The 21,398-nt window shown below is 52.1% G+C and overlaps 2 protein-coding genes and 1 non-coding gene across 3 annotated transcripts in view; 1 reads left to right on the top strand and 2 right to left on the bottom strand.

The window, feature by feature from the left end:
* Nucleotides 1–21,398, top strand: part of Epb41l5 (erythrocyte membrane protein band 4.1 like 5) — a 415,759-nt gene that overhangs the window by 110,377 nt on the left and 283,984 nt on the right. The window lies entirely within an intron of this gene.
* Nucleotides 12,221–12,329, bottom strand: LOC127698027 (U6 spliceosomal RNA). The gene has a single exon (XR_007980669.1). It is a non-coding gene; the product is annotated as a U6 spliceosomal RNA (small nuclear RNA).
* Nucleotides 15,032–17,135, bottom strand: Tmem185b (transmembrane protein 185B). The gene has a single exon (XM_052201092.1). The coding sequence runs from the start codon at nt 16,749–16,751 to the stop codon at nt 15,699–15,701; it is 1,053 nt and encodes a 350-aa protein (XP_052057052.1). The 5' UTR covers nt 16,752–17,135; the 3' UTR covers nt 15,032–15,698.

Below are 21,398 nucleotides of genomic sequence, written 5' to 3'. Positions count from 1 at the left end.
AGGCGACGTTCTTTGCCTTTGGGTTGATGAAAGGGAGAAATCTGTCTGTACATTCCAAAGGATTTACCTAATAGTCACGAGGATGTTAAGTCAGACGCAGAGGTGAACAGTAAATGACTACGGGAACCTAAGCTCTCACAGGCCAGCCTCGGTGAACGTCTCTCAGAGGCCTGCATCGGCTGCCTCCCTGAGCCCCAGATAGCATTGATTTTGTTGCGGGGTATTCACCAAAGAGACTGTTCGGACATGGGTTTAAGCCAGTAGAAAGTCCATTAGCCAGCCAGCAGCTACACCGGGTATTTGGGATCACAGTCTAGCCCTGAGTCGTCCTCCGGGTGAGCTTTTAAGAACAAAAAACACCACGTTCTGAGTTAACATACTTCAGTCAACAGTTAGTCAGCCAGAGGCAGAAGCACAGAGGCCAGAGAGCATAGGTCTCTTTAGAGACCTTCCCGGCAGTACAGGCTTTGGATTAGAGTTCTGCTTTAGTTTAGGCAGGTGGTGCTGTCTGTGTACTGAGATTTACGGCCCGAATGTCACTTCTGTCATACAGGCAGCTGTGCTAAGGTCTGGGGACCTGGTACAGATATCTCTTAACTCTTTTATCTCCTCCTCTGCCTGTCTGTCCTTGGGGCCTGCTGCATCCCTCCAGAATCCTTTTAAATTATCATGTACGCATGTGTGGGCGTGAGGCATGCACAAGGGCATTCCACAGCACACATGAGGGTCAGAGGACAATGTGCTGAAGTCCGCTCTTTCCTATATGTGGGTCCCAAAAAGAGAACTCAGGCCATCTGGCCTAGTGGCAGGCTTATCGGTAAATTGTTAACGTTTGCTCTCTACGCCCGGTGGGTGTGTCCCTCCTCTGCACCTGCCCAAGAGTTCTGGATTCATGAATGAAACATAACACACACACACACACACACACATGTTGACTTATTTTTTAATATGCCTTAACTAGTTTGAGGGCTGGGTCACTCCTGCACCTCCAGGTAGCTCACGCTCTGCCCCCTGATATTCCTGCGTTAACACTTGATAAATCTGTATTTTATCTCTGTTGCCCATTGACCCTTCCGGGCAGCCCTTCTGGGGCTGCTCTTCCCTTTGCACCTACATTTTGGCTGTCTGTCCCTCCAGCACCTTCCCGGCAGCATGGTCAGTCCTGCGCCTTTCATGGTGGGCTCCCTTCTTTCTCCTCTGCATTTCTTGGCCCAGAATCCTAAAAGTCCCACCTCTGTGTCCCTGCCCAGCCACTGGCCGCTGGCCACTTTACCTCCCAGTCAGAGACAACTGGAGGCAGGCTTCCTTTAGCCTATGTGTGGGACACTGCCAACAGGTTTCGGGGTAACATAGTTAGCCTGAGAACACAAGCTGCTGCTACAGCAGGCACCTCTAGTCTCTGAGCCATCTCAGGAGCCTCCCTCTGAAGTCCACTTTACCCCAGATGGGCACAAGCCAACTAAAATGTGGTTTTTCCCAGAGTCTACCTTGGCGAGACCAGGTAGTTTATCAGACTTGGTTATGGCGCACAGGTGACAGAGAATGGCTTCGCTGTGGCATTAGCCCTGCCTCATCATGGGTAGTGAAGGGCTCTAGCAGGCCAGAGCATGGCGAACATGGCACCAACTAGCACCTTTTCCTCTTCTTCCCTTGCTAAAAACCTTTAGATTACGTCCCTTGAGCTAGCTCCCAAGGTCCATTCCCTTATTTGGCCACTAACTCGTTTCTGAGACAAAACACCAAAGCCTAACAATCAAAATTCATTATTTGGCTAACATATCCAGTCAGGATTTACCAACTCACCCCAGCACAGACTTCCCCCTTTCCCCTTAAAACCCATTCCTGCAAAAACACCTGTGTGCTGCTGCTGCTCCTGCTGCTGCTGCTGCTGCTCCTCCTGCTGCTGCTGCTGCTGCTGCTCCTGCTGCTGCTGCTCCTGCTGTTCCTGCTCCTGCTGCTGCTCCTGCTCCTGCTGCTGCTGCTGCTGCTCCTGGTCCTGGCCCTGCTGCTGCTGCTCCTGCTGCTGCTGCTCCTGCTGTTCCTGCTCCTGCTGCTGCTCCTGCTCCTGCTGCTGCTGCTGCTGCTCCTGGTCCTGGCCCTGCTGCTGCTGCTGCTGCTCCTGCTGCTGCTCCTGCTGCTGCTCCTGGTCCTGGCCCTGCTGCTGCTGCTGCTGCTCCTGCTCCTGCTGCTGCTGCTGCTGCTGCTCCTGATCCTGCTGCTCCTGCTGCTGCTCCTGCTGCTGCTCCTGCTGCTGCTTTTGCAGTCTCCCCTCCTTAGCCCTCTAGGGTAATGATTCTCCTTTGTGCTGACAGCTGGGTCTGGGTATGTCCTGTACGGAGTGGAGGTCGGGGAGAACCTCCCTTACAAGTGCCAACCTCGTTGTTGGATTGCATGAGGATGGCCATGGAGTTCCCTTTCTTTCATTAATTTATTCATGTATTCACTTTACACCCCACATGCAGCCCCTCCCTCCTCTTCTCCCTGTCGCACCCTCACAAGCCCCTTCCCACATTATCCCCTCCCCCTTTTCTGAGGAAAAGGGAGAGCCTCCCCTTAGGTGACTGCTCCCCCCTGCCCTGGGAAATCAAGTCACAGTAGAATTAAGCATATCCTCTCCCACTGAGGCCCAATTAGCCAGTACGGTTAGGGTAAGGGGACCCAACGGCAGACCACAGAGCCAGAGACAGCACTTGTCCAATTGTCACAGGAAGACCAAGCTGCACATCTGCTGGACGTGTGCAGGAGGCCTGGGTCCAGCCCCTGCGTGCCCTTTGGTTGGTGACTCAGTCTCGGTGAGCCCCCAACCCAGGTTAGCTGACTCTGTAGGTCTTCCTGTGGTGTCCTTGACCCCTCCGGCTCCCTCAGTCCCGTCCCCCACTCTTCCACAAGACTCCCTGAGCGCCACCTGGCGTTTGGCTGTAGGTCTCTGCATCTCTCTCCATGCACTGCTGGATGAAGCCTCTCAGAAGGCGGTTATGCTAGGTTCCTGTCTTCAAGCGTAACAGAGTATCAGTACTAGTGCCAGGGGTTGGTTCTCTGACATGGGATGGGCCATCCCTCAATCTCTGCCCCATCTTTATCCTGTTCATCTTGTAGGCGGGACAGGTTGGATAGGCTGATGTCCCCCTCCCTTCTTTGGAAGTCCTACCTGGCTGCAAGAGGTGGGCACTTCAGTCTCCATACCTCCCACTGTCAGGAGTCTAAGTAAGGACCACCCCTGGCCCTGACCCTCCCAGCACCCTCCCCCATCCCAGGTCTCTTGCTAGTCCCAGAGAGGTGAGCTCGTGCATGCACACCACACACACACACACACACACACACACACACACTTCCCTTCTCCCAGCGCTCTCCTGCCCCTCCCCCACACCTCATCCCCATCTCTGTCACACTTTCTCCAACCCAGTTCCCTCCCTCCCTCCACCTCCAAAGATGATTTTGTTTCCCCTTCTGAGTGAGCGCCCTCCCTTGGGCCTTCCTCGTTACTTACTTTCTTTGGTCTGTGGACGGTGGCATGGGTATTCTGTGCTTTGTGAATAATGTCCACTTGTAAGGGAGGCTCTATCGTGTGTGTCTTTCTGGCCCTGGGTCACCTAACTCAGGAAAATATTTTCTTGCCTGCAAGTTTCATGATCCTATGAAGTTTCTTTCTTTCTTTTCTTCTTTTAAGATTTATTTATTTATTTTATATATGTGAGTACAATGTAGCTGTCTTCAGACTCACCAGAAGAGGGCATCCGAACCCATTACAGATAGTTGTGAGCCACCATGCACTTGCTGGGATTTGAACTCAGGACCTCTAGAAGAGCAGTCAGTGCTCTTAACTGCTGAGCCATCTCTCCAGCCCCCACCCCCACCCACGGAGTTTCTTAATTAACCTTTTTATATAATCTAGCATCTCCAGGTCACACTGATATGGGAGAGGACTGAAGAGAACTCTCGGTGGGGATTTTCCCTTTATTAATTAAGGTGTGTTATGGTTTATATTAAGGTGTGCTGTGGTTTATAGCCATTACCGTGAACCTGTGTCTTCGTCTGCCTTTCTGTGGCTGTGATGAACCCTGACCACAGGCAGCTCGGTGAGGAACAAGGTTCGACTTACAGTTTGTAATCCATCTTTTAGGGAAGCTGAGGCCGGAACTGAAGCAGAGGCCGCGGACGGAGGAGCGCTGCTTGCTGGCTTGTTCCCATGGCTTCTTCACCTTATCCACCCGAGGCTCACCTACGGGGGGGGGGGGATGGGCAGTGCCACCCACCATGGGGTGGGCCCACACTCATCAGTCCTTAGTCAAGCAAAAGCAGTTCAGACTTGCCAACAGGCCAATGTGATGGAGGTATTTCTCAACTGAACTTCCTCTTCCAAATGACACTAGCTTGTATCATGTTAACCACAACAGAATCTGACCAGCAGCACACCGTGGCTAGCCCCATATTGTTATGTCCATCATGGTATAGCCAAGATGACATCTTATGGGCAGAGGAGAAATTGCTAACCATAGACACCCCCAAAAAAATAGCTCAGGATTTTCCCATTAACTCACCAATCCAGTCAAATTGATACCTTGAACGAACCCTCACACCTAATCGCCATATATTTTTTTTTAATTTTTTTTTTAATTACGTAGGTACACTGTTGCTGTCTTCAGACACACCAGAAGAGGGCATCCGATCCCATTACAGATGGTTGTGAGCCACCATGTATTTGCTGGGATTTGAACTCATAACCTTCCGAAGAGCAGTCAGTGCTCTTACCCACCGAGCCATCTCTCAAACTCCAGCCATATTTTTTTAATACTAAAATGTTATTCTGTGCACATGAGTGGTTTGGCTGCATGTGAGTCTTCACGCCGCATGTGTGTCTGGTGCCCAAGGAGGCCAGAAGAGGGTGTCAGATTCCCTAGAACTGGAATTATAGACAGTTGTGAGCAGCCATGTGGGTGCTGAGAATTGAACCCAGGCTCTCTAGAAGAGAAGCCAGTGCTTTTAAGAGCTCAGCCATCTCTCCAATCCCCATCCTTGTCACACTTTTGAGGTACCTATCCACTGCTAGCAAGTCCCCGTGCTAGGAGAATCGGACCAAGGTTTGTGTTTTGTTTATCGTGTTTGAAGAAGACTCTTTTGTAACCCAGGTTTCCTTCAGCCTCACTAAGTAGCAGATGTCCTGGAATGTCTGATCCCCCTGTCTCTGCTCCCTGAATGCTCAGACTACAGGTGTGCACCACCACACCTGGTTTACGCAGTTCTGGGGATAAAAGCCAAGGTGTTGGGCATGCCAGGCTCAACTCTGCCGCTTGAGCTCCACCCCCAGACTGGATGGGGAATTTCTAACCCAGTTGGTGTTTTCATTAACAAAGCTTATTCTATTCTGGGAGGGTGTCAGGGAACAGGCAGTGAAGCTGACTGTCAGAGGTTAGCTCCTTTGACTGCCAGAGGTTAGCTCTTCTGGAGAGAGACAAACACTGTCTGAGCTCAGTCAGACTGAGTCACAGCACACAGAAAGGGAGGGGTGGCCCCAGTAGAACTGTGACGGAGGTGCTGGAGGTGTGGCAGAGCACCAGCCTGGCATGCCCAGAGCCCTGGGTTCCATCCCCGGCACTGCAAAAGCCGAGCGTGGTGTGCACACCTGCATCCTCCAGCTCTGGAGGAGGACGCAGAAGGATCTGACGTCTAAGGTTACCCTCAGCTACGTAGTCGTAGTCAGCTCATGGCCAGCCTGGGCTACGCGATACCCTGTCTCAAAAGACCAAGGGAATGGAGGGTTGTAAAGAAAAGGAGACGGAAGGAAAGCCAGCAGAAACTTGCGGGCTAGGGCAGTGCATTTGGCCTGTGGCTGTGACAAAATGCCTGACAAGAAACAACTTACAGGAGAATGGGGTCGTTCTGGATCACAGTGGCGGGGAAGAGGGACGTGGCTGAGAACTGTCACCGCTGCAGTCAGTTGGCCCATAGAAGGATGCCAACCACATTAACCTAATCAAGTGTGCCTCCTAGTTGACCCTGAGTCCTCTGAAGGTGACATTAAGCATCACGGGATCTAAGTAGGGTCCTTTTGCACTTTTCCCAAGTCCTGTTGGTCTAGCAAGCCTCACCTAGGGCTGGTGTGCTCTGCCTTGCAGGAGGGTGTGGTCAGTCGGCCCCTCCAGTAACAGAGGGAGGAACTTGGAGGACCTCAGCACTCCTGCCAAGGCTTGTTCACTAGGACGCACACCTTTCCGTTGTCACAATGCTCGAGCCACCATGCTCCTGCGCCTCTGACCTGAGACCCCCGCGGGGCACGTGACCAACCCACCAGAGTTGCCCCCGAAACATAGAGAGGTAGCAAGGAAGGAGAGGGACACCTGGATTGAGCATTTGCCTACAGTGAGACCTAGGCACGCCCCATGCTGCTGACGTGGGTCTAGTACATTATATGATATAAAATGTGTGTGTAGCCGGGCGGTGGTGGCACACGCCTGTAATCCCAGCACTTGGGAGGCAGAGGCAGGCAGATGTCTGATTTCGAGTCCAGCCTGGTCTACAGAGTGAGTTCCAGGACAGCCAGGGCTATACAGAGAAACCCTGTCTCGAAAAAACCAAATCCAAAAAAACAAAACAAAAAAAAAATGTGTGTGTGTACACATATATACGTGTGTGTGCAGGGGTGTGTGTGCACGTGTGAGCGTGTGTGTGTCTGTGTGTGTGTGCACATATATACATGTGTGCGTGTGTATGTGAGTGTGTGTGTGTGAGTGTGTGTGTGTGCACGCTGAGTCCCTGGATTTAAGGTGTGTGGCTATGGGAATTGAAAGGATAGAAAATACAGCCTAAGTCTCTAATGACCCCAAGAAGTCAGAAGTTTAAAATGCTATCTACCTCCAAAGAAGCTCTAACTCCAACCTTCTAAGGAGCCCCAAACACTTCATATTCCAGAGCCCATTCTTTGTGCTCTTTTCAAGAAACTAGGTAAAAGGTCACATTCCAGAGCCCGCCCTTTGTTAAGAGATAGGCACAAAGGCCTTGAATAGGTGATCCTGGCCCCCATAAAGTAACTGGAAATGAGCTAATCATCTGCTTATCTTGCTTCTGTAAACTGCTTACACCGTTACTCCCATTCAGGAGTTCACTGCAGCTATAGACCTCCAAGAAAATAGGAAACTAATTGGTCCATGGAGCGCAGGCTCCGATAATTTAAACTGATTGGCCTAAAAACTATGGAGTGATACAAATCGATTGGCTGCACTACGCGGGCTCTCAATGCTAAGGAATGATTGGTTTGTGATTCACCGGCTTTGTTATAAACTTATAAAAGCTGTCGCAATTCTGCACTCGGGGTCCACAGTCCTCTACCCCTGTGCTGTGTATGGCTGTGGAACCCAGAATTCTGGAATAAAAATCCTCTTGCTTATTGCATCAAGACCGTTTCTCACGAGTGATATGGGTGTCGCCTTCTGTACTGGCTAGTTCTGTGTGTCAACTTGACACAGGTTGGAAAGGAGCATCAGTTGGGGAAGTGCCTCCATGAGATCCAGCTGTGGGGCATTTTCTCAATTAGTGATCAAGTGGGGAGGGCCCCTTGTGGTTGGTGCCATCTCTGGGCTGGTGCTCTTGGGTTCTATAAGAGAGCAGGCTGAGCAAGCCAGGGGAAGCAAGCCAGTAAGTAACATCCCTCCATGGCCTCTGCATCAGCTCCTGCTTCCTGACCTGCTTGAGTTCCAGTCCTGACTTCCTTTAGTGATGAACAGCAGTGTGGAAGTGTAAGCTCAATAAACCTTTTCCTCCCCAACTTGCCTCTTGGTCATGATGTTTGTGCAGGAATAGAAACCCTAAGACACCTTCCGAGGCATGGGGCGCTGGGGTGCCCCCAGTTTTTTTTCCGGGTCTTATAGACTCAGTTCTCTCCTTCCATCCCGTGGGTCCCGGAGCTCTGACTCAGCTGGCAGGCTCATTGGCAGTGCCTTTACTCAGAGCCATCTTGCCGTATCCCACCCCACCCCATCTTGCTTTTTGGGGGAGGGGTGTTGGTTTTTTGGTTTTTTTTTTTTGGAGGCAGGGTTTCTCTGTATAGCCCTGGCTATCCTGGAGCTCACTCTGTAGACCAGGCTGGCCTCGAACTCAGAATTCGGCCTGCCTCTGCCTCCCAGAGTGCTAGGATTACAGGCGTGCACCACCACCGCCTGGCTGGTTTTTTTTTTTTTTTTAACTTTTAAAATTCATTATTTATTTTAAAACAGAATCTCTCTATGTAGTCACAAATGACCTGAAACTATGTAGACCAAGGTGGCCTCAAATTCAGAAATCTTCCTGCCTCTGCCTCCTGAGTACCTAGATTTAAGGTGTGTGCCATTATGCCTGGCTTCCCCTTTTTTATTTTTATTTGTGTGTGTGTGTGTGTGTGTGTGTGTATGTGTGTGTGTGTGTGTGAGAGAGAGAGAGAGAGAGAGAGAGAGAGAGAGATAGAGAGAGAGTGTGTATTAGTTCAAGAGAGAGAGAGAGTATTAGTTCAAGTGTATCTGTATATGACTATGTGTACACATGTATGCAGAGGTCAGAAGACAACCTCGCATCAGCCCTGAGGAGCCATCCTCTTTCCTGTTTGAAAGCATCTGGACAGTCACTGACTAGTCTAGACTAGCTGCTGCTGAGTACCCAGGGCTCTGCCTCTTATCTGGCGCTCTGGAATACAAACCATGCTCTGCCTCCTCAGGTTTTGTACTCCAGCACTAGGACCCAAACTCCAGGCGTAGCTGGATTGTGTGACTCTGGGACCACTCTTTGAAGAGCAAAGGGCAATGCCTTTTATCCTCGCGTACCTGAGAGAACACATGTCCTGACATGACTGCAGGACGAAAGCTCTGAGTCCACTTATGGCTTTGAAAACCTACCAAGGTCGCACCAGTCCCTGAGCTCAAAATCCACCAATCCCTGAGCCTGCCCCCCCAGATCAGGCCGCAATAATCCCAACAATCTAATCTCATGGCGCCCTGGAAAGTTCCACCCTCTAAGGAACTCTATGTAAGCCTGTCTCCTGCTCAGTTCCCTGCTGCCTGTCATCCCAGCAGAGGCAGCTGCCTTCCTGTGCTCTTCCCAAGAAACCTCTTGTGTGAGGCTTGCTGTGGAGTGTGACTTTGTGCTCTTCCTTCAGAGCTGCAACACTTCCACGGGTGAGACCTTCCCCCTCCGAGCTGTCACACTTGCGTGGCGAACTCTTCCCCCTCAGAGCCCCTGCACCACCATTGTGGAAGCTCTCCCTTTCAGAGCCATAAGGACAAAGTGGGGGAGGGGGAGGAACGGCCCAGCTGCCGAGTGGAGTCAGGAGCAGCACCTGGCAAAGCTGTGGACTGTCTCTGTTCCTCTTTGCTGAGAGGAGAGGTTGTCGGAGAGTAGATGGCCTCAGGGAACTGCATGGAGGAAGGCAGGTGCAGGCCAGACATCTCAAGCAGAGGTGTGGGGTCACTGTCCACTTAAATAGCCTCCAGGTACATTTCTTTTCTTAATTTTTTTTGAAAACCCTTTATCAAGTAAGTTTTGGCATAGCTCTGTCCGTTCTCCTAGACTCTAGTGACTATGGTAGTGCAGCCACAGGACCTTGTTTCTCCAGCTCTACAGGCTACAGTAAGAACCTACACCCAAGGCCAGCGCAATTCCACCTTCCTCCTCCTAGCCTCTCTAACTGGTAGTTGTGTGACAAAACTTTTCCTGGGAGACACAACACACAGGTTTATCCATTCCAGCTAGGGAACTCACACCAGACTCCACCAAAGCCCAACTCGGTGAACCGATGAGTTTTGTTAAGGTCACTTACAGGAGTAAAAATGATTCAGAGAGAGCAGTATCACCAAGGTCCACCGCAGCGTGGATGACAGCACAGAGCTGAGAGCCTGGAGCACAGTGCACAGGCTGCAGGCAGCTCATCAGGTTGGAGAGTGTCCTTTCCAGGAGCCTCGGTTGGTCTAAACCTCTTCCAGGCAGCCTGCTTGGTTTCTGCTGCTTCTTGGCAGCTTCTTTGCAAATGTGACTTTTCTAAGTCTTCTTGGAAGCTCTATGGCCAGTGCTTACTCTTGGGGGCGGGGTGGGGGGGCCCGGGGGTGGGGTGGGGGGAATAGTGAATCCGGTCAGTTTCAGGGACTTCCTGAAGCTATTTTGAGTTACCTACTTTCTTGCTTTTGGAGCTTCCCTGCAGGACAGAATGTGTCAGGCTCAGAGAAGACTTTCACAAACGGTGCCTGAGGAATTTCTGTGGCAGCAGGAGTGACGCTTTTGGTAGCTTTTGGTGGTGGAGTCAGGTTGCCAGTGGCTGCGGTTCCGGTGGCAGCCTCCTGACTTCCTGGTTCCCTGGGGTACTTAGCCCTCGACTCCATGTCCAGGTGTGGCTTCCAAGGTCCCAGCATGAACTTTCTGCCACCCACTACCTCGAGAGCTTCGTGTCTCGCAACAGCTTCCTGTTCTAACCCTGAGCCCTGGAGGTGGCCAGGTGGTGGCTGCTGACCAGGCCGCTGCCCTCTCTGTTCTCCACATGTCCCAGTACCCTCTACCTGGCTGGCCTCCTTGTGCCATCCTGACTCTTCCAAAATGACCCTCCAGCAAGGCCTCTCAACTAATGTGTGTGTGTGTGTGTGTGTGTGTGTGCGCGCGCACACACATGTGCACACATGGATATGCCATGGAGGGGGGAGGACCCCTTCTTACCATCCTTTTAGACAGGGTCTCATATTGCTTTGCAGCTTGCCAATTAGGCCAGGCTGTTGGCATGCAAGCTGTAAGGGCCCTCCTAACTTCTCCCCACACCTAGAGTTATAATGGTGCTCTGCATTTTTACATGGTTTCTGGGGCTTGACCTCAGATCCCCATTAAAGGTTAGTGCAGGACCTTGGCACCACTCCAGCAGTTTCTTTTTACAAGTATTTTCATTTTTATTTTTGTTTCTGAGACAAGATCTCATCCAAGTCTGGCCTTAAACTCATCTTGTTTCTGCCTGAGGAGAGTTGAGATTGGCTCTCTGATAGCACCATCCTGAATAACTGCTGAGGTTTCTCTCCACTGTTCACAAGAGGATCTGAATAGGATCTTCCCATCTCTCATCGGATCCCAGCAGTTCCTTCCCATGGCAACAGCGTTTGAAGACTACAGAACATTTGCAAAAGAAGAAAACCATTCGTGATCTACAAATTTTGGTTCCTTTAGAACCAGCTGTAACACTGTCAGTTCATGGACTGACCGCTGCCTGGGTGGACTGCTTTGGACACATACTGCCTCCTGACAGGCTTGACCATGCGCCTGTCACCGTGGGCCACGTGACTGGACATCTGTCACCCGTGAGTAGGACTGTTTGTGCTTGCGGACGTAGGCTTGGCCCCCTTACTTCTGACATAAAGGGTGAAGCCCAAGATCGCCGCTCCTTCCCCGACATGCTCAACACATCAAGGAGAGCGGCACGCATCCCAATCCTGAGTGTAGGTCTCTGCCAGCCTGCAGCTCTGGGGAGGAGTCTGGAGTTGTGTGTTTATACTGCTGTTTGTGTGAGGACACATGTGCATGTGCACCACAGCATTCTTGTGAAAGGCCAAGAATTTTCAGGCGTATACTCACTCCTTTCTCCCTGGGACCAGGGATCCGACAGGTCATCAGCCTTGTGCAGCGCATTTTCCTGCCAAGCCATCTTTCTGGGCCTTAAAAAAAATGTATTTTGACCTTGGGGGGGGGGATTGTTTTGTTTTAGATGGTCTCCCGTTGGCATAGACCTCAACGATTTGGCTATCTGGCTCGCAAGCCCAGGGGTATCCTCACCTTCACCTTCCCTGCACTGGGAAGATTAACTCCTGCCGCTACAGCTGGCTTTTGTGGGGTTCTGAGGTCCTCATGCTTGGGTCCCCGTGGAGTCGCACAGCCCAGCCACTAAGATCTTGGAAGTTGTGGAGAAGCTGAGACAGAAGCTGTGACAAAACTGACCTGCACGGAAGTGTGGAGTCACTGTGCTGTGTGGCCGTCAGCCAACCTCTGACCACAGTTCTCCACTGACAACTCACCTAAGTCTTGATGAAACCAAAAACTGACAGGGGACAGAGATTTAGGGCTGGCTGTCTGTAGCACGCGTCTGACAGTGGCTTGACACTCCTTCCGTTGCTGGGAGGACATGACTGAGCACTACAGACCCTTCTAACCAACCCTCCGGTTGCTTCAGAAACACCCGCTCTTCCATCCCTAAATATTTTTTTAAAATTATTTTGTGCATATGGGTATTTAAAAAAAAATTATGGAGCGCATCATGGATTTGCGTATCATCCTTAAGCAAGGGCCATGCTAATCTTCTGTGTAAATCGTTCCCATTTTGGTATGTGTGCTGCCTAAGTGAGCACACATATGGGTATTTTGTCTGCAAAAATGTCTGTGTACCGCCTATGTGCCTGCAGAGCCAAGAAGAGGGAGTTGGATCTCCTAGAACTCGTTACAGACGGTCGTGAGCCACCGTCTGAGTGCTGAGAATTCATCCCAGGTCCTCCGGAAGAGCAGCCACTGCTCTGACCTTTGAGCCATCTGTCCAGGCCCCGTCTTTATGTCTTAACTAGGGCAAGAAGCTGTTGTTAGCAGATACTTTGGGGATGGAGGAGAGGTAGGGGTGCGGTGAGGGGGGTAGGGGGGTAGGTAGGGATGAGATAGGGCAACTGCCTGACGCTCAGGTGAAGTTCACCCAGAAGCTGGTAGCATTCCTTCATGCTTCTTGTATCTGACTTCCCAGCTACGGGGATCCCTCTTGCACAGGGATCACTGTGAGGAGCACCTCACCAGTGTCACCAGGAGCCCTGAGGGTTTGTTGAGTGACTCATCGATGTCTTGTGTAGGAAGCACCCCACTGCTGCTCGATACTGCCTCACATTCTGCTAGCTGCTCCAAACCAACTCCGCAAAGACACAGAACGACCGGTAGCTTTATATGTTGTTCCTTAGCATGTTAACAGATGTTGTTTTCACATGGTTGTGAATGATGCTAAGTCAATCCATCTTGTTTGTGCATATGCTTAAACCAGAGGTGAACATCAGGTGTCTTCCTCTATTGCTTTCGCCTTCTACACTTCCTGTGTGTGGCTGCTTTTCTTACACGCCTGTCTGTGCATCACTTGTGTGTCCGTTGCCTGCACAGACCAGAAGAGGGCATCGGGTCCCCTTGTAGTTAGTTGTGAGCCACCATGTGGGTACTGGGAATCAAACTGTGGGCCCTCTGGAAGAACAGCCGTGCTAACCACTGAGCCACCTCCCTGGCCACTTTTCTGTTGGAATTTGTTTTGTGTGTGACAGCCAGAGGACGACTTGAGAAAGTTGGTTCTCTTTCATCATGTGGGTCCCAGAGCTCAAACTCAGGTCATCAGGCTTAGTGGCAAGCCGTTTACCTACTGAGCCATCGTGTGGAGACTCCGCCTTGTGTTCTGAGGCAGGGTCTCTCACAACCTGGAACTCTATGCTTTAGAATAGCTAGCTAAAAGCCTCGGGGATCCAGCTGTCCCCGATGCTCTCCCTGCTGGGGTTACGTGTACTTTGGATTTCTGCATGGATGCTGAGGGTGTGAACACAGGTCATGCTTGCACAGCACACTTTACTGTCTCTCCAGCACTGGTTTTCTTCTCCTTCAAAAGGAACAGGACTGTGTCACACCCAGAGCAAAGAGGCAGCAGTGCACAAGGAGCCTGGTGTAGGTAATCCTTAGTAAGCTAACAGCTGCCCCACCCCAGTCTTCTCCTAGGTGTAGGTAATCCTTAGTAAACTAACAGCTGCCCCACCCCAGTCTTCTCCTAGGTGTAGGTAATCCTTAGTAAGCTAACAGCTGCCCCACCCCAGTCTTCTCCTAGGTGTAGGTAATCCTTAGTAAGCTAATAGCTGCCCCACCCCAGTCTTCTCCTAGGTGTAGGTAATCCTTAGTAAGCTAACAGCCGCCCCACCCCAGTCTTCTCCTAGGTGCAGGTAATCCTTAGTAAGCTAATAGCTGGCCCCACCTCAGTCTTCTCCTAGGTGTAGGGAATTCTTAGTAAACTAATAGCTGGCCCCACCCCAGTCTTCTCCTAGGTGTAGGGAATTCTTAGTAAACTAATAGCTGGCCCCACCCCAGTCTTCTCCTAGGTGTAGGTAATCCTTAGTAAGCTAATAGCTGGCCCCACCCCAGTCTTCTCCTAGGTGTAGGTAATCCTTAGTAAGCTAATAGCTGCCCCACCCCAGTCTTCTCCTAGGTGTAGGTAATCCTTAGTAAGCTAATAGCTGGCCCCACCTCAGTCTTCTCCTAGGTGTAGGGAATTCTTAGTAAACTAATAGCTGGCCCCACCCCAATCTTCTCCTAGGTGTAGGGAATTCTTAGTAAACTAATAGCTGGCCCCACCCCAGTCTTCTCCTAGGTGTAGGTAATCCTTAGTAAGCTAATAGCTGGTCCCACCCCAGTCTTCTCCTAGGTATAGGTAATCCTTAGTAAACTAACAGCCGCCCCACCCCAGTCTTTTGAGCACTCCATGTTACTTTAACTTCCACTTCTAAGTATTTAGTTCTTCCCAATCAGAACCTTATTCTGAGGAGTCTGGCTTTGTCCTCTGGTTCTGTTTTCCTGGGGTGATTCTAGCTCCTGAAGAAACACTGTCCTCATCTTTAAAAATACCTAAACATTTGTTCCTTGTTATCGATGGACCAAGGATGTTGGCCTTGTAAGACCTCACCCTGTGAGTACCACACAGCGTTCTAACAGTAATGCTTTACGTTATGACAGACCTTCCTTAGAAATGGCCACATCACGTGTTGTGTATTTTGGTAGTTCCTCAAGAGATGACAACACCTGTGAGGAAGAAGCCACGGTGCTAACTGAGTGTTCATGGCCTGGCACCACACTAGTGAATGTCATCTATTCTCTGAGTGGCAGTGTCCCTTTTCTCTTGGGGCGCGATCACAAACGTTAACAAGGTGTAGCACTCTCGTTTTCTACCGCACCAGGCCTCCATTCCAAGACTCTGACAGGTCCCGGGTCAGGGACATGTTAGCATCTCATTCCATCTTTAAGGATAGTTGCAATAAATATGTATCTTCACACAGAAACTTAAAAAAATACTTTAACACAATACATTACTGCCAAGAACTACAATTCAACACAGATAACACTGCTAAAACATTCATATAAATACTAATATATGCAGATTCACTCCATTAGAAAACTCATCTGTTAGAATACTAAGGACCTGGGTCAGCAATGCCCAGGGAAAACAACTACTTGAACAGTAGGAGCACTAGAAACACCATCTATGAGGTTTAGGGAAGAGTGGGAGGGGAGAATTTGGTACATTTGCCATTAGGTCACAATGGGCACAACCTAAAATACAATTTTAGACTAGCAGTGTATAAAAATACTTTTTAAACAATACTTTTGGTAGGCATAAGTAGCACTTTAAAACACACAGCTATGTAGTTTTCAGGTCTTTTGAAGGCCTAGAAACAACTGGATTGACGCCTTGGGCTAGCTCGAAAGACGTGGACCCGGAAAGCAAGCTCTCTTGCCCATCATGTACACACCCCAGGGTCCGGTCCTACAGGCTTCTTCTGCCTACAGCACGCAATGACTACCGCGAGAGCTTCAGTCTCACAGCGGGTGTAAAATGAGGAGGGCCTGTTTCCAATTCCAGGGCTGGATGAACACAGGAAAAAAGCAGAGTGGAATTCAAGGGTATACGGTTCCTATTTCACTTAAAGGCCCAGCCTGTGAGTTTAGTCTGGCATATCGATGTTTAACTTGGGAGGCGGAGGGACATATTTCCCAGGGCTCTGTGTTATAACTACCCGGGCCTTCTTTCCAAACATTGGAGCAATTTTCGGAGCGTCCGACACCGCCGCGTCTTCAGCATCTTCACTGTCTTCGTGATGGAGATCGTAAGAGATATTCCCATATTCTCTCAAAAACGGGAAAACTTCAAGTAGAAACTGACAGAAATCCCTGCGGATACCAAACCACCAATGATTGCCCCCTTTCCGCCGGAAGGTCGTTGCCATCAAAGTCAGTAATGAGAGCCAAAGCGGGATGAAAATGGAAATGTAAGAGAACGTATTGTGGTCATCCAGTCTGTGAACTAGCAGGACCTCAAAAGTGAGCAGGGGCACGACAATTGTGATCCAGCTGATGGCCATGGTCACATGTGTTCTTCGCTGCTCCGCCACCACATCCAGGGACCGCAGGAACAGGAGGGACCACACGATGTAATAGAGAACCACCAGGCAGAGGAACGACATGAGGATCCACAGAGGCACGAACACCACCAGCCAAGGCCAGTGGATAATCCTGTCCAGCCTCAGGGCGATGAAGATGAACTGCAGGATGTTGACCGAGCACAGGATCTCCAATTCCAAAGACCTGTCGTGTCTGAAGCCCCAGACGCAGGCGGCCACGGACACGGGGGAAACGAAGAAGAGTGGCATGAAGACCAGCAGCCAAAAGTGGGTGCCCCTCTCCACCCTGTCGCACACGAGTATCTCAAACATGAGCAGCAGCAGGTGGATGCCCACGGCGATCAGCATGGCTTTGAATTCCACGCAGGCTTCCCCCTCTGTACGGTAGCGAGGGTTGCGGGCCCACACGACAGCACCCACAGAGGCGCCCACGATGACCAGGAGCTTCCACAGCCAGATGGGGGCGAAGACCGCCCAGTAGCTCCACTGGATGATGCCGTCCAGGCGCAGGGGCAGCAGCACGGAGAAGAGGAGCAAGCAGGCATAGATGAGGAACTTACTGGGGTTGAAGTCCTGGAACAAGCCCCGGGGGTTCATGGCGAAGGCTGCACGGCCTCTAGATGGGCATCCGCCCGCGGGGTGGACGGGGCTCCAGACTGCAGCTCCGCGGGGCCGGAACACGTGCTCGCAATCACGTGGCCAGGCCGGAAGCGAGCAGAGGGCACAGCGCGCGCTGGCCGGGAACGGTACGGCGGCTACGCCGGGAACACTGCCCTGGCCCCGCAGCTCAGGCTTCGGTGGGTGCTCACGCCGTCCGCCTTCATCCCGCACCCACGAGGCCGACGCCGCGTTGTGTGCGGAGTCAGGTGGGCCCTGGCGCGCTGCGGATCCCACGACCCGCGGGGCCGCCGGCTGTGAGCTGGCCGAGACCTCCGGAGGCCGCTTCCTGGAGGAGGCCGGAACATGGAGGAGGGAATGAGCTCACATCCTCCCGGCAGGCTCGGGGGCGGGGCCCGGGGCGGGGCGGGGTCGCGGAGGGAAGCGGAGCCGGGCAGTGGGCCGGGCGAGCCGGTCACCGCAGGGGTGAGGAGCGGGCGCGGGGTTTGGGGTCCCTCCGAGTCGGGAGAGCAAGAGCAGCGCGTCGGCTGGTGCCGGAGCCTGGGTGTAGACGGGTGAAGGCGGGTGGCTGGCGGGCGAGGGAGCTTGAGAGCGCGCCGGTAACTGACTGCCCAGCACCGATGGACCGGCACGCGAAAGGCAGCGGCTTTGACCCTGGGTTCGGCGCGAAGGTCGGGGTGCAGGCAGTCAACGAATTAGGGCTGTGCCCAGGGCAAAATTCCACAGAGCGACTAGCGATTCTCAGGCTTCCCCTAAAAGGTGGTGCGGAGCGCCTAGGCGCTTACCAATGAGAAGTGGCGGGGTACCGGGGAGGGTACCCCACCAGGCCAGAAGCAGCTCTCTGGGGGAGCGAGTGAAGAAACTGGACCCCGAGGAGGCCTGGTTAGCGGCAGAATTAGGACTTGGATTTAGGACTCCCAACCTTGAGTCTCATTTTCATTTATAAGACCCTGCGTGAGTCTGATTCTTTTAGAACTGTGTTAGGAAAAGGTGCGAGGGTCAAGAAATTTTGGTTGTTAAGCCAGACCCTGCCACCCACCGGCTGAAAAAGAAAGCAAATCCATCCCTCCCCACCCCGCTTCAGTGGACCTGTGGTTTAGGGTTTTTTCTGACCTGCTGGGCATAACTCAAGCTCTTTCCTCCCTTTTCCCCTGACCCTTGTTCAGCAGAGCCCTGGTTGCTAGTCCCTGCTTTTCAACCCCGGGCCTTGCCTTTAGGTTCCCTGACATGGGATAGTGCGCTGACATGAATGAAAGTCTTAGGTCTTTAGGGGAGAACGAGGGTTGGGAAGGGGTGGCTGCCAGTCTCTGCAGTTAGGAGTACAGGGCTCCTGGATGGAAGCGGAGACCTTCACAGACTGCTGCTGACTGTGCCCATAGCCCTCCCAGAGAAAAGTGGGGACCGCCGCTCAGCCTCAGGTTTTCCTCGTTCAAGATGGGCACCAAGGAGTTGTGTAAGGGTTGCTGGAGGAGGCCAGTCCAGACGGCAGAATTCTCCCCAAGGCCAGAGCTGCATCAGGTTAACCAGTGCCCAGACCCCCTGTCTCTACAGAACTCGGTGGAGGGAAGGCCCGTGCTGGGGGTGCCGTAGTCCGATTAGATTCCTGGCTTTTTTGGTACTCCTACCTTTCAAAAAGAATGCTGCCATAGAAAAGGGTATTTTTTGTTTTGTTTTTTGGATTTTTTGTTGTTGTTTTGTTGTTGTTGTTGTTTTTTCGAGACAGGGTTTCTCTGTATAGTCCTGGGTGCCCTGGAACTCACTCTGGAACTCACTCTGTAGACCAGACTGACCTCGAACTCAGAAATCCGCCTCCCTCTGCCTCGCAGAGTGCTGGGATTACAGGCCTGCGCCACCACCGCCCGGCTTAGAAAAGGGTCTTTTTATGTGTGTAGTGTGCATGTGTTTGCACATTCAAATGTATGTGTGTCTGTGTAGATGCACATTGAGGCTTGAAATTCACATCAGGTGTCACCCAGTTTGCCCAGGGGATCCCTTCTCTGCTTCCAGAGGACTGGATTACAGAGAGCTATCATGCCTGTCCAGCTTTCTATGGGTTCTGTAGTTGAGGTACAACTACTCCCCAAACTGCAGGGCAAATAGGCGAGTACTTTATCCACTGAACCGTTCCTCCCAGCACAGCTCACCTGAGGCTAGCATTCAAACTGAACATTAAAATTGCTCCGGTCCTGGAGTGTGTGGTGGGTGGAGTGCCACCCCTCCAAACCCCCCATCCCCACCTACCCCCACCCCCCACCCCCAACATGGGCCTCCCTTTTCTGAGAGTGAGTGGCTTTGGGAGACTGAATCCAGAAGACAGGAAGTAGTATATTGAAAACGTTGGGGAGCCCCTGAGATGTGACCTGACACCGTGTTCTCCCACCACCCATGTTGTGCAGCCTCAGTCTGAGCCCTCGGTCTAACCTGATTTTCTCCTGAACTCACCTGGTCACCAGGTGTTGGGGGAGAGGATGTGCATCTGCCAGTCTCCATCCTATTCCCTTGAGACAATCTCTCCGAGCCTGGACATAGGCTGGCCAAGAAGAGCCGGCCTCCATGTCTACCCCACCCCTGTCCTCCAGCACAGGAGTTACAGGAAGCCACGTCCAGCTTTTACGTGACTGTCTGGGATTTGCCCTCGGGTCCTCAAACTCCCGACGTGCATTTTAAGCACAGAGCCCTCTTCCCAGCCTCCACTGCAGGTGACACCTGGCCATGTTTCCAGATTTTGGCTCAAGCCTGGATCTTTCCAAGGCCTCCGGTCCCTGCTGACTGACTGCGCTCTGAGCTAATACTGCAAACCTGGGAAGTTCCTTTTCAGATCCATAGAGTTTAGTCATATCTGCTCTGTCACAGAGCCATGGCCCAGCTGGTTCCATCAGCCCCTGTCCCTTCTCTGCCGACCACGGCAGGGTCCAGCTCCCACACCCCTTCCACAGATTGTGGAGGTGGAGGAGGCCCCACGCTGTGGCAAGCTACCAAGGCTGTCGGGCCCTATCTGTGACAGAAAGATAGCCTCCTCAAAATGAGGACAGAGGGAGCCATGTGTGAGAACCTGGTTCCCAGCAGGAGAGGCCATTGTCACTGGCTGTCTCTGTATCAACTAGATGTCCCCTCCCACAAGGACAGGAGCCTCTGTCCTAGGCCTTGCAGTATTCATGCTGCTGTGACCTTGTCATCTATCAGCCTCATGCCCACGCAGGCCCGAGAGGATACGCTGAGAAGCTCTAGGGAGGCTGAGGTGGCTGCGCCCACCCGCGGACTGAGCAGCAGGGTGACCACATACAAGAGGTAAGGCTGAAGCTCTGGGGGTCACTCAGAGCAGGTGCTCACCTGACACAGCGTTTCAGAGCATGCCGTCACCTGCTGCTGACCTGAAAGGCTCTGCTCAACCCTAGGTCGCGGGTTTCCTCAGCTCTTTCCTGGTGTTCCCTAGCACCTGATTTGTCCTGAGGTACACATTCAAGAGACTACAGCCCCCAGGGAGCCAAGGCCCTAGCAGCCTTCCCTGGGTGCATTCATTCCTTGGCTTGTGTATTAACTAGACAGTTAAAGTCCAAGCATCCGCCCTGTGGCCCAGCCCTGTCCTAGACACATGATACAGCGTGGAGCTCCTCCTGGGCTGTCCCCTTCCCAGTTCTAGTGTATGTCACTTCCTCCAAGAAGCCCTCCATGACTGCTCCCTGCACACAGTACCCTCTATTGTTTTCCCTGTTTGTTGTGTCTGCTGGAGCATGTACACCATAGCATGTGTGGGGGTATCAGAGGACAACCTCTGGGTCTGTCCTCACTCTCCACCTTGCTTTAGGCAAGCTCTCTTGTTGGCTACAGCATGCACCAGGCTAGGTCGCCCTGGGGCTTCTGGGGTCTCCTGCCTCTCCCGTCCCTCACTGTAGGAGTCGTGGGAGTCCAGATGTGTGCTACTGTCCTGCTTTCCCTGGGTCCTGAGGACCCACACCCATTCTGATGCAGTGCGTCCTTTACCCACCGGGACATTTCCCAGTTCTCTCTGCCCCGTTTCTTATGTGCCCACTAATTACTCATTACTTCAGAGGAATCTGCGAAGTTCAGAGAGCTTGAAGAAGAACGAGGTTTGTAACCTTGCCACCTACAGAGAACCACCATGCGCACTGACTGTGCCGCCCCATCCGTGTGGCCCCTTTTAAAGGGGAGACTACAGTCGCATTGCTTCTGTTCTCACAGCACTGACAGGGCAGCTCACTTATTTCTCTGTCTGGCCTCTCTGTGTCTCGCAGCAGACGGTGGAGGGAGCACGGCGTTTGCTCCGACTGTTTCTGGGAGGAGCACGGCGTTTGCTCCGACTGTTTCTGGGAGGAGCACGGCGTTTGCTCTGACTGTTCCTGGGTACCCAACCAGAGACAGACAGGGTCCTGTGCATCCCAGGCTGGCCTAGAGCTAAATCTGTAGTCCAGGACGGGCTTCTGATCCTCCGGCCTCTGGGATTAGAGGCACTTCACTCAGTTTATTCAAAGCACAGAGTAGGATCAGGGCTTTGTGTGCTCAGGCAAGCAGTCTTCCAACCAAGGTACAGCCAACCCCACTTGAACCAACCTGAAGGTAAAATCCCTGGCAGGATTTGCTTGAGGTGTTTCCAATACAGACAAACCG

Source organism: Apodemus sylvaticus, chromosome 12, assembly GCF_947179515.1.
Source record: "Apodemus sylvaticus chromosome 12, mApoSyl1.1, whole genome shotgun sequence".
NCBI classification, from domain to species: Eukaryota; Metazoa; Chordata; class Mammalia; order Rodentia; family Muridae; genus Apodemus; species Apodemus sylvaticus.
This window is presented reverse-complemented; position numbering and strand designations above follow the sequence as displayed.